Source organism: Carassius gibelio, chromosome A5 (genome assembly GCF_023724105.1).
Source record: "Carassius gibelio isolate Cgi1373 ecotype wild population from Czech Republic chromosome A5, carGib1.2-hapl.c, whole genome shotgun sequence".
In the NCBI taxonomy this organism is placed as follows: domain Eukaryota; kingdom Metazoa; phylum Chordata; class Actinopteri; order Cypriniformes; family Cyprinidae; genus Carassius; species Carassius gibelio.
Genome location: NC_068375.1, coordinates 14,863,012 through 14,875,467, shown reverse-complemented (window position 1 = coordinate 14,875,467; position 12,456 = coordinate 14,863,012). Strand labels below are relative to the sequence as shown.

The 12,456-nt window shown below is 35.5% G+C and overlaps 1 protein-coding gene across 3 annotated transcripts in view; it reads right to left on the bottom strand.

Annotated features, from left to right (window-relative positions):
- Positions 1 to 12,456, bottom strand: part of LOC127996230 (active breakpoint cluster region-related protein-like) — a 137,415-nt gene that overhangs the window by 60,107 nt on the left and 64,852 nt on the right. For all 3 annotated transcript variants that reach the window (XM_052591930.1, XM_052591931.1, XM_052591932.1), the window contains 4 exons: positions 11,208 to 11,306; positions 5,871 to 6,056; positions 1,528 to 1,635; positions 357 to 417 (listed from right to left, as the gene is read on the bottom strand). In XM_052591930.1, coding sequence (XP_052447890.1) covers positions 357 to 417; positions 1,528 to 1,635; positions 5,871 to 6,056; positions 11,208 to 11,306 — 454 coding nt within the window. The remainder of the gene's footprint in view (positions 1 to 356; positions 418 to 1,527; positions 1,636 to 5,870; positions 6,057 to 11,207; positions 11,307 to 12,456) is intronic.

Genomic DNA, 12,456 nt, shown 5'->3' with positions numbered 1-12,456 from the left:
TCCTTCTCGTTCTGCACCCCCTTTTATCCATCCCTCACAAACACCACCAACACAGCGAGAGAGAGAGACACTCACACACTCCTGCTCTCCGAAACACTCAGAATGAGCAGGCACGCATGACTCTTCCTCACACTCACACACATTTGAGTTGTGGATGCTGCATACACAAGTAGGAAGATGCAGAACTCATTCTTAAAGAGACACTGCTCACGGTTCATTCATAAGCATCGAGTCACTCAAAGAACCGCCAATCAACACATCAGCTCACATTCTACCAGACTCCGGCGTTGTACATGCAGATCACTCATGCATGTCACACACACACACACATCACTGATCAATAGATACACGCTTACCCTCCATGGTGGATATTGTGGGGCAGTCCTTGGATTCTTTAGGACCTTTAACTTTCAGGTTCTGTCAACAGAAAGGATGCACACTATAAATATACAGAGACACAAGCACACATACAGAGCTCGTGTCTGGCTGAGGCAGCAGAAGGTGACGAATACTTCCTGTATGGAATAATGAAGAGAGATGTGAGGTGGAAGGCTTCTGGTGTATGTGTGTTTCTGAGTAAATGCACCAAGCTGAATATTAAAACTAGATTTACAGTTATGTAAATGCCTTGCAATAGTGTTGCTATGCGGTTTCTAAGATGCCCTTAGTAGTTTTAGCTCATTGCTATGGTTTTGGAAGGTCAAAGAGTCCACCCCCCACAACATATCGTTCAGATATGGCAGGGTGGTTCCAGTGTAATCATGGGATTTCTTCCCCTTTTATCATTTATCATCTTATTTGACCAAAATAAGATAAACAAGATGTGAGCATGTTTAATAGTTCAAGTTGGGCGTATGTTCAAATAAGAATGAGAAATCGTTATTAGTGAAAAAAACTCCGCTCTTTGTTGTTAAATATGCTGTTAAAAAATATCCCACCTTGCAATGTTTAATCAATGCTTATATACATATACCTTTTAAAATGTTAAAATGCAAATGTGACAAAGCAATTACTAGCGTTTTTGTTTTCTTAATGCCAAAAGTTGTACATTAATGGAGATGCCACCAAACTTCAAGATATGGGGCGAATAAAAAAACACTGAACTGAATATTAATATTAAGTTACATTTTACAAGCATTGCACAAATTGTCTGTTTTGATCTATTTCACCGCAAAAATAGTTACCAACTAATACATAGTTAGAACCATTGTTTATCTCCAAGGAATACACAGTGGTTTTATTACTAAATTAATCTGCATTTTTGAACAAATCAGTCAAGTAAACAATTCAATGACACACTCAAAGACAGTCACATGCTTAGTTCTTAGTTTCATATTTAAAACTAATCATCATTTTTTTTTTATATATCGATTTGAGAACATTCTGTACTGATCAATAACTGGACAACGGCCAGTTCCTGACCATTTCAAACATTAGCTCCACCTCATTAATGAAGTACAGTATGTACTGTAGACAGTAATGATCAGGGCCTATAGTGTGGTGTGGTAGGAGGTTAGATGAGCTCACCTCAGAGATCTTCTGAAACTGGCTGTTGGCCTGGCTGCATTTCTCTACTGTCTCCACTGCCACTTTATAGTTGTCCACAAAGGCTTTGTAGACACCGAGCTGACTGGCCTAAGAAACAAGCAGAGGAAACATGTTAAAAACAATATAAACACTGACAGAGAGAGAGAGAGAGAGAGAGGGGACGGTAAAGGAAAACCACAGAGAAGAGGAGGAAAAGATTGAAAAACTAGAAGCTGGAGACAGAGGGATGAAAGAGAATGAAAAATGTCAATGCTGAAACATTGATTTCATCTGTAGACCTCTTGAACATTCATCAAAGTGTGTTCACAGTGGACGCTTTCTGCTGGAGCGAGTTCATCCTCTGGATAAGACACAAGATACAGACATCAGAGCTTCTGCTGAGAGCTCTGGAGACCCAAAGACTGAGAAGTGAAGTTTAAAGCAGGCTTTATCACAACACTTCAGATCTCTTGCTGTAATAACAGTCAGAGGAACACGATGAACTTATGACGCCCATACAGAGTGAAGCACAACCATCCTGGGGCCTGCTATTAAAGCTCAAAGTGTGTCATATCTTCGGCACTAGCATCATCATAGTCTTGACCCAAACTTACACCATTGGTTCAGCCAATCGTTGCCATGTCAGGCTGCTCGGGGTGCTCAAACAGAGAAATGTTTTGATGTTTAACCAACCAAAATCTAACTGCATTTTAAAACCAGATGTCTGTGAACTTACAGCAGGATTATGAGATTTGTCATTTTTAACACTGTTTCAGGAGTTCTCTTACCAAGCATGGTGTGTCCGGGTTATTGGAAAGGTTTCTTTTTTTTTTTTAGATTTTCTCTGCACTGACAATGTGGAAAATATAACAAAGACTAGTTTCCTTCAAACTAAAGTAAGTCTTTCATCACCCAAAAAGTAAATTAATTTGTTAAGTTATTAATTGTATGACTATGATGAATAAAGACACAATTGATTTGAATACTTTAAAACTCTTCAGAGTCCAAATATTCTTTTATTTTATTGTTTTATTAAAGCTGTAGTTTTCATTTTTCAGATTGGTGGTCAACCAGTCCAGGTTTTTTTTGATGGCCGATGTCTATATCTTAGAGAGCAGGTTTAATTTAAAGATAATAACAAACATAATTACTACATTTTATTTTATTACTCAGTGTGTTAATGGAGATGATGATTTTGCAATTGTACTCTCTTAATTAATGCTTAATTTGCTTTAAACAGATGTACTGTAACCTAAGTAGTAATAATGCTTTTGCTTAAGTACAAAGATGTAACCCTGTGATGAATGCTATTTGGAAAATGTATTGTGTAACTTCACTAACATTAAGAAAACTGCTTACTTGCATGAAATGTATGTAGTGACTGATTTAGAGTAGACACACTTATGTATTGGAAATAAGTTTTATGATAAATGGACAATATAGTAGTTAAGGTGTATATCACAGACGGTTCAGAGGAAAAAGAAGAGGAAAAGGGCTAAAGCAATGTGAAGTAAACAGCTGAAAGCCTCGGCAGAGGAGTTGGCAGCACTCCAGGTGATGACATCAGAAGAACCAGCGTTCGACGTCTGGGTATAAAAGACAGAGAGAGAGACTCGACAGACGGATACTGAACAAGCACAGTATCCCTCGACGCCTGATACCAGCTGATTATACCTTGATTTTGTAACTTTACTATTGTACGTTGATATAACTTTTGTTAACTTTAATAAAACTTGTATTTTATTAATGACAAGTTATGGTCTGCAAGAGTAGTAATTTAAGAGCTGTAAGCAAGAACTGACCACGGGGAAGTCTACTGAGCAAGTTGTAAGTATTTTTGAAATGCTTATAGTTTTGTCCAGGGTCGACTTTCCTTACCTACCTGAGAATAATAAAGAAACAGGTAAAAGGTGTACATATAAAGGAGACACCATAAAACAAATGCAATATTTACGAAAATACCTGCAAATAATTTTTATTAATATAAATACATTATTTTAAAATGTATATTAATCTGCAAATAGATGGATACTTAAGATCCTTAACTTCTTGATTCTGTAATCCTTTCATTAGCATTTTCTAAAATTATTAAAATTGTTAAAAACATGAATAATACGTAAATCACTGGTCTGGTTAGTCTGCGACCTGTTAAATCACAGTCATATATTGTTAAATAAAGACCTGACGATAAATGTTTAATGTGGAATTAAATATTTGGGGCATGTGGATATATTGGTCTACCACTTTTTCAGACTTAGAGCCAAGAGGTGTTCTCAATCAAACTCCTGTTGTCTTTTATTACCCATCTTCTCAGTTGTTATCCCTGACTTCTGTAAGGTTATGGACTGCTGTATATTTGTGCCCTGAGGTGAGAACAGCATGATGAGACCCTATATTCTCAATCTCCATCCCAGCATGCTCCTCTCTCCCGCTGCTGGAGAGAAGTCTGGAGCACAACACATTACACGGACATGACACTGTCACCTACCAACCCTGCAGCAAGTGCTCGGACTTTTCACCAAGTGTATCATACACACGTCAAAAAGACGAGGTGAAGAGAGAAACATTTGTGGGAGAGAAATCAGAGTTAATGAGTGAAAGAACAAACAAAAAAAAAGAAAGAAAGAGTGAAGGGTGACTAATAGAAAGAAACTGCCTCTAATCCACTCAGAAACCTTTTCTTCTGTATAAATTAATCTCTTTTAGTCTTAGTATTTCACTCTTTGCAGAGTTTCCAGAGCCATAGGGAGCCTGTAATTACTCCATCTGCTAGACTCAACCACTGTCACAATGTTTTGCTAATCACGTTTGTGTATGTGTGTGTGTGTGTGTGTGTGTGTGTGTGTGTGAGAGTGGAGAAAACTCTTCAGAAAAGTCATGTTTCATAACCTCCTGCCATCTGGTGTTCGGTTCAAGAGATAAATGAAGTAAATCCTGTAATAATGAGCAGTAATGCATGCTGGGTTTGGCCCAACAAAATCCATTCAGAGTTGAATAATGAACTTAAAAATAACATACATTTAAGATGCATGCTTTATTGTTTTGGCATTGATTTATAATCATGAAGGTATGTGAATATTGTACTTATATGTGCTTTTTATTTGAGTGGTTAAGTCTTCTAATGACTGTACTAGTAGTTTCTCTATCTATTTTTTTATATTGGTACTGATAAATACAGTTATTGCATTTATTTTGTGATGAACAGAGGGACTTAATGATTTGATAATTTTAACTATACTTTTTTTTCTTGCATTAAACATTTAAAAATCTGCTCGGCAACAATAGATGTTTAGGCCTAATATAGTTCACCTAACTAGAAGAGGGAAATTACATTTACAAGTCATGCAGAAATGCATAATCATTGAGATACACATCAAATATTGTCAAAAGGCTAAAAAATATTGAGATAAATATTGTGCATCGCTCAGCTTGACACCAGAATGATGAGGCCTACTTAACATTTAACTGTTCTGAAATAACCAGTCATTCACATATCCCACGAGCCTTAATAGATTATTTTCATGTTAATATTTGGCATTTGCCTTTAGCCTTGAGTTGGAGTATAATATATTCAGCGTATTCATGGTTCTGTTTAACTTACACTACTGATCAATAGCTTGGAGATGATTTAAGTGATTAAGAGATTTCAAATTAATTTTATTCAGCAGAGATGCATTAAATTGATGAAAATCAACAATAAAATGTTTGAATTTTATAAAAGATTTCCATTTCACATAAATGCTGTTCTTCTGAAATTAGTAGAGCCCGTCAATGAGACATAAAGAGATTTAAAGCTAACTCTATTCTTCATTTCATTACCCCTCTCATGTTTTTCGAAGACATCTGTTATTATCATCAGGGTTGCATTTATTTGATCAAAAATACTGTAAAAATAGTTATTACTGTGAAATATTACAGTTTCAAATACCAGTTTTCTATTTCAATATCTTTTCAAATGTAGTTGATTCCTGTGATGAAATACTCCAGTCTTCAGTGTCACATGAGCCTTCAGAAATCATTTTAATATGATAGTGTTGCATATTATTATTATAAATGTTGAAAACAGTTGTGCTGCTAATATTTTTTGTGGAAATGATGATAGTTTTATTCAGAATAGAAAATGTAAAAGAATAGCAATTTATTTGAAACAGAAACCTTTTTTAATAAATATATACATTTCTTTACTGTCAAACTTGATCAATTTACTGCTGAATAAATGTTTTAGTGACCCTAAACATTTGGTCTGTAGTGTACACTTCATAGAGGGTCATTGTATTCAGAATTACCATCTAGGGCCCTTGAACAGCGTGTTTGGCAGGACACTGTGTGGCAGGAGGACTCACCAGTTTCTGGAAGAGATGTCCGACAGTGATCTTCTCATCCCACTGCTGAATGTTGGGAGAAAGGGCATCATAAAACTCCTTATGGATCACAAAGATATCTTGGATCTTGAAGAAAATCGTTTCAATCTGCTCCATCGTCAGCACTGGCTTTGATGTAGTAGCTGTGGCTTTAAGAGGCTTCATGGGCTGAAAGAGAAAGACATGCTCACTACTCACATCTATTTATATATTAAGTTATACTATTATATTATTATAGAGGGCTGCTCGATTATGGCAAAAATCATAATCATGATTATTTTGTAATATTGTAATCACGATTATTTCATACTATAATGAGGGGACCAAATGACCAAACCTTTATATAAGTGATTTATTTAAAGATAATGATAAATATGTCATACAAATATGTATTTCCTGTAAATAAGGTTGTTATGACATCTACATTGAGACCAGCGGAATTTCAAACAAACAAAAAGTACTCAAAATTATTGAAAATAATTAAACTGTCAGTAATAAAAAAAAAAAGACAAATACAAATGAATAAAAAGATACAAATGAAACAAACTGTGTTTGTCTCAAGTAGTATGATTATTTTAATTATACACTATACCATTTATTGTTAATGTCTCATTTCAGTTTGGCTCTAGTTTAGTATTTATTGCAGTTCATATGAAAAGGTTCATGTAGAAATTATTAATCAAATGTAAAACATAGCCCGCTGTCACTTTAAGAACTGCACAGATCAAAATTACTCTTACAAGCGTATTTTCATTCTCAAGTCTTTATGTTCATTTATTACATGACAAACAAAGGTATACATGAATAATCACCAAGCCCAGCATTGACATATTTGCCTGTATTTGCCGTTTAGGGGAGCTCCTGGAGCAAAAAGATGGCTTTACACATCCATGTTCTGTTCCATCTCTGAGCGCATATCTCTTCCTTCATGCTTTTAAAAACATGAATAAATATACTTCCATAAATCAAGAACGCCCCATTTTGAAAATGTCACGTTACATGATTTTACTAATTTGCACGGGAAACTGGGCTTTTATGAAGGAAGCGCAGTGCTGAAAAAGGGTCCGGAATGGGGTGCAATAATCGTTTACTGTGCTTAATCCTTTCTCAATTATTGTATTTTCATAATTGTTGGAGGCCAAAATTTAAATCAATCGCTTAATTGCACAGCCCTATTACCATACTCAAAGCTTTTCAATTTAGTGATATATGGCTGAGGTTAAACATGAAAATACATGTGGTTTGTTTATGTGACTCCTGATCATGATAATGTTACTGTACCTGTTGCATCTCATGCACTTTATACCCTCAAACAACTGCATATAGCAACAACAACTGAGGTGATTTAAACTGAATTGATTTGAAAATGATTAAGTCCTTTTCAATGCATTTAGTTCAGCCAAAACCCATGCAATACTCAAGTAGTAGAAGAAAGATTTCATGTGTGTTGGCCTTCATTTCTCTCTACAGGGCTGATAAAACTGTGTTTAAGTGCGGGACAGTTATTTTCAGATCAGCATGACTCATTGTAAGTTGCTCTCCTCTGCATCATGAAACTGCTTGATGAGTGCAGTTAGATTTCCATGTATTGATGTATTTTTAATTATAAAGCAGGAAGTTTGGGTGGTCCGCTTCACAAGTCACCCAAACATTTATGTCATGTCACAGTCACAAACCTTGATGATTTGTAGCTTGTTAATATGCATCATATGCAGGTGGTTTTAGGGAGAAGTGTTTTCCATGTTGGAATTTATTTCATTTTAAATTTACTCCTGTGAAGGCAAAGCTGAATTTTCAGCAGCCATGTTACAGCCTTCAGTGTCACATGATCCTTCAGAAATCATTCGAATACACAAATTTGCTGCACAAGAAAAATCTCATTTTTTATTTTAATTAAGGATTCTTTTGTTAATTATAAATTTTCTAAAAATAGAAAATGTAAATCTAAAATATAAATCTATATAAATATAAAGAGAAATATAAATATTTTGTAACGTTATAAATATCTTTACTTTGGATCAATTTAATAAAATTGATAAGTGTCAATAAACAAAAGTGCTACTTTCTTTCAAAAACATAAAAAATCCACACTAATCTTCCTCAAATATATAAAGTGTATAATCAAAAAATTCAACAGTCATTTTTAGGAGTACACGATCATATACACGGACCAGAACTGATACCACTAAAAGCCACAAACAACACCAGTTTTGATTTCACATGTCTCTCACCGAAGAGCTTTAGGACAAATTAGTAATGTTTAAGTAAAACAGCACAAGGAAAAAAAAGACTAAAATCATCGACTTCTGCTGAAGCAGCATCTCTTGGACCATTTGAAGAAAAATGTTTTGGTTACAGTTTATCTAAAGCAGCAAATAGACGGCAGAGACTTCATAAATTAAAAATGTTCTGCTCCAATTTAAGACTTTTTTGGAAGAGCGAATTAAAGGGGCCATATGAAGTTGCTAAAACAACATTATTTTGAGTATTTAGTGTAATGAAATGCGTTTATGCGGTTTAAGGTAAAAAAAAAAACAAATTTTCCACATAATGCACATTAAAGCGAGGTGTGACTTGATTGGCCAGCTATCCAGTGCATCGTGATTGGCTGAATACCTCAAATGTTAAGCTCCTTAACATACTGTGATGCCGTCTCCTGGCGCAACAAGACAAAACCAATAAAACCTAGTACATTACAGACAATGCATTTGTTTCATCCAGTGGGGACATAATTACTGATTATAATGACTTATGCTGTCTTTTAGATGTTGCGTTTCATCATGGCATGTAAACATAAAACCACGTCTGCATTTGTGATCGGAGAAACGACAAACAATAAGCGCTACTCTACACTGCTCAAAACTCGTGTTTGAATCGTCAGCGGCAAATTCTTTAAATATGTAAACGTACTTAAAGACTGTGACCGGCATTGTAGTCTACTGTCCCAGGAAACAGTCCTTCGTAAATAGGGTTGGCTATCGCTTGGGCTTTTTTTCGATACCGGTGCCATTTCGATACTTTTAAAAACTTTTTAAACCTAAATGGTGCAAGAACCGATACTTAAAAAAATAAAAAAAAAGAGCCACAAAAACTATGGATAACATTAAAGAACATTACAAATATTTAAAATAAATCCATAGCTTTCACACACTCCTTTGATGCTCTCATTTCTCAAGTTGTGCATCCCTTACTCTAAGGCTAATAAATGTATTTCATGATCTGGGTCATTGTTTAATACAAAAACACACACTGTTTCTACTGTATCTCTGTCAATTTCTCTTATATTTAGTCAAGATGAGTGCTGTCTGTCACTGTCTTTAATCAGTTGATACAGTAAATTACTGTATGCTCATTCTTTATAAAGTAGCAACAATGTCGTTTGTAAAGTCTTCGTCACATTAGTATTTTCACCTAAAAAAAAAAAAGGTTTTAACGAGTTATTTATATCTTTTGCTGTAGAATATCAGTAGGAAACATCAGTTTACATTTCCAAACATTCATTTTGCCATTCATTTCAATAATCTAGTGAGATTGTTGTCTGACAACAGACTAAATGAGACCAAGACTTCTGCACAGCAGTGCATGTATAAAGTATAATTAAGTATATTTAAATAAGTGTATTTAAAGTATGCGTTCATATGTGTTAAGGGGTCATTTTTAACGCTAGAGGAAACAGCTGTGGGGTGATGAGCGGTGAACGCAGTGAAAACTTTACAGTAGATGAGAAACCGATTGCTCCCTCGTGACCTTTTGTAAACTGTATTTAAGACAAAGAATTGCACAGATACAGATATTCTAACAATCTATCGATAAACACACACCTTGTGTCCTGAAAGACTGAGAGGAGACCGGTCTGTCGACTGACTATGAGGCGATCGCAAATTTATGTACAGTTTATGGAACTAAATGCTATAGCCCCGCTAAAAAAAAACCAAGCGACGCCCATGTTACTTGTGTACATTTCGTCGAACCAGGATAGATATTTCAATCGATCGCTCAGGCATTTAAGAGGCACCGAAATCTGCGTTCTGTTTCAGTTTGGTGCATATTAGCACCGGGTTTCGGTACCCAACCCTATTATAAAATGCGTTGCACACACACAAATATTCGGTATGAACTGTTCTGGAATACAACATAACCACTCATTTCTGAGAAAGAGAAAGGAAAACTTGAAATAGCATCATATGACCCCTTTAAGAATTTTTAAGACCCTTCTTAGACCCACAGAATCCCTGATTATGTCCATACATCCATGTGTTATTTCATAGTTTTGATGAATTATTCCAAATAGCAAACACCAATAGCAAGGAATAAGCACAGTGCCATGTGCAGTGCTCTCTAGCAAAAAAAAAAAAAAAAAGAACATGAATAAAAGTGTGCTTGCTCATTTATGTATCTGCTCTGTCACAGTATAGGAAGCCATTTGCTTTGAAGTCCAAAGTGCTGAGTAATGTTTGGACAGGAAGTGTGCAGCAGAGAGCAGAAGTACATAAACATCCGGGTCTGCTTTAACCCAACTCATCAGCAGGTTTACTTAAACGGAGACAGGAAATATCCAGGTGTTCCTTAAAGACTGTAACAGCAAGTGGCACAGAGTGTCCAACACAATTAACACAGTAAACAAAACCACTCCCTGTGGATTTGAAGGTTTGTGTGCATGTGTACTGGTTGCTAGTTTGTTCTGTTTAATTCCTGGAGAGCGGAAGCCTTTATTCATCTCAGGGGGTTATTTTTGCTCTGCATCCCCGCTTATAAATCTCAATGAATGCTCTAGAAATCCCATGTTGGTTCAGCTTCCATTAGACTGTGATTACAAATAACGGCAAAGCGAGATAATACTGGCACAACGAAATAAACTTTTGACTGCTGTGGTATGTTATAGCACAGAATGAATGCTCTGAACAGCAGATCAAAAAAGACTGACCAGAAATGACAAGTTCAAACAGCAGAGGAACAAAAGTACTGGTAGACATTATATTTCAGAATTCAGAAATGCTGCTTCCTGATTGGCTCAGTGTATGCATGCCCTTTACGCTGCACTCTAAACTCTTATGAAATAAATTAAAAATTTTAATTCTTATGAAAGAGTAAGCTTATTTTAAACGAACACTGATAGCCAATCATAACTGGGGTTATTTCGACAAAGTCTTAAAGTAGTGAAGTATAAAATAAAGTAAGACAAAACCCCCTTTACCCAGAACACTGATGATCAGCTTTAAAACACTCCACACCTAGTGTCACACAGAGCAGGACTGTGAAGTTCCCACATCAGGTTTCTCATGAAGTGTGAATGACAGCATGTGTGTCACTGGGACTCACCAGCAGCAACGCCTCCAGCTGGTTAATATAGATCTCCTCACTGGCCAGGAAACCGGACAGAACCAGTTTCTTCATCTCCAGACCTTTTTCTGTGTCTCCCTGAAACACATAATCGCATACAATACAGGAGAATCAGTGAATCTGAAGACATGAATTACCTCATTTTAACAGCATATAAATCAAAACGGCCTAACATCGCTGAATGAAATGACACAGGAAGTTGTTTAGGACTGTGCAAGCTTTCGATGTGTTGATGGACCAGATTAAACGCATCTACGTTTTGAGCATTGTTCTGAATCTGAGCAAAATGTGGTCTCTGACAAAACCACAATATTCTCAGCTTTTTGTTCAAAATGCTCTTTTTTATGAAAAGAACCCACATTCAAGTGTTGTTAATAAATTAGATTTTTTTTTTTTAAGCATAGGCTCTGTTCTTTATTTTAATATGTTGCATATTCTGACATTCAGACAACAATATTCTTTGGGCCATAAAATTTTTGAAGATGCTGGCAGTGACCAGTTCTTTAAAAACGCTGGTGGGGAAAGAGTTAAATAATGAATGGAATGAATGAATGAATGAATGAATGAATGAATGGAGCGCTTATATAGCACTTCACTGTGTATTGCTGTACACCCAAAGCAAAATATAGTTCACCCAAAAACTACAATTCAATAAAAATTAAATCACTCGTCATTCCAAAACTTCCTGCTTCTGTGGAGCACAAACAGTGTATTTTTAATAAAAAAATATCCTGTTCAGTCACATTAACCACTGTTAAGCAAAATATTGTTGTTGAAATCAAGCCATTTCAATAGAAATCTGAAGTTGTGGGCGAGGGTGAAAAAGTTCCCCATGTAGTTTTCACTCCTGTTCAAAGTGACTGTTGTATGAGCTGTGCTTCATACATCACTGAACTATTTACAATGGACTTTTTCTGACCCCACCAATAGACCAGAGATGTCAAGATTTATAATAAATAATTTAAATGCCAGCTACTATCATGCACAAGATTTGTAAAAAAAAAAAAAAAGTGCTGTAAGTAATTTGGACTACTTTTTTGATACTCTTATAGTGCTTTTCTAATTTTGCAGAAGCAACAAGAGTGGAATTTTTCCAAAACTTGTTTTCAGACTTCCACATGACAAGTTTTTAAATGACATGAAGTTGAGAAGACAAGTTTTGTTTCTGAATGAACTTTCTCTTAATAACAAGACAGGAGAAAATCAGTTGAGAAATATGCTTCAGCTA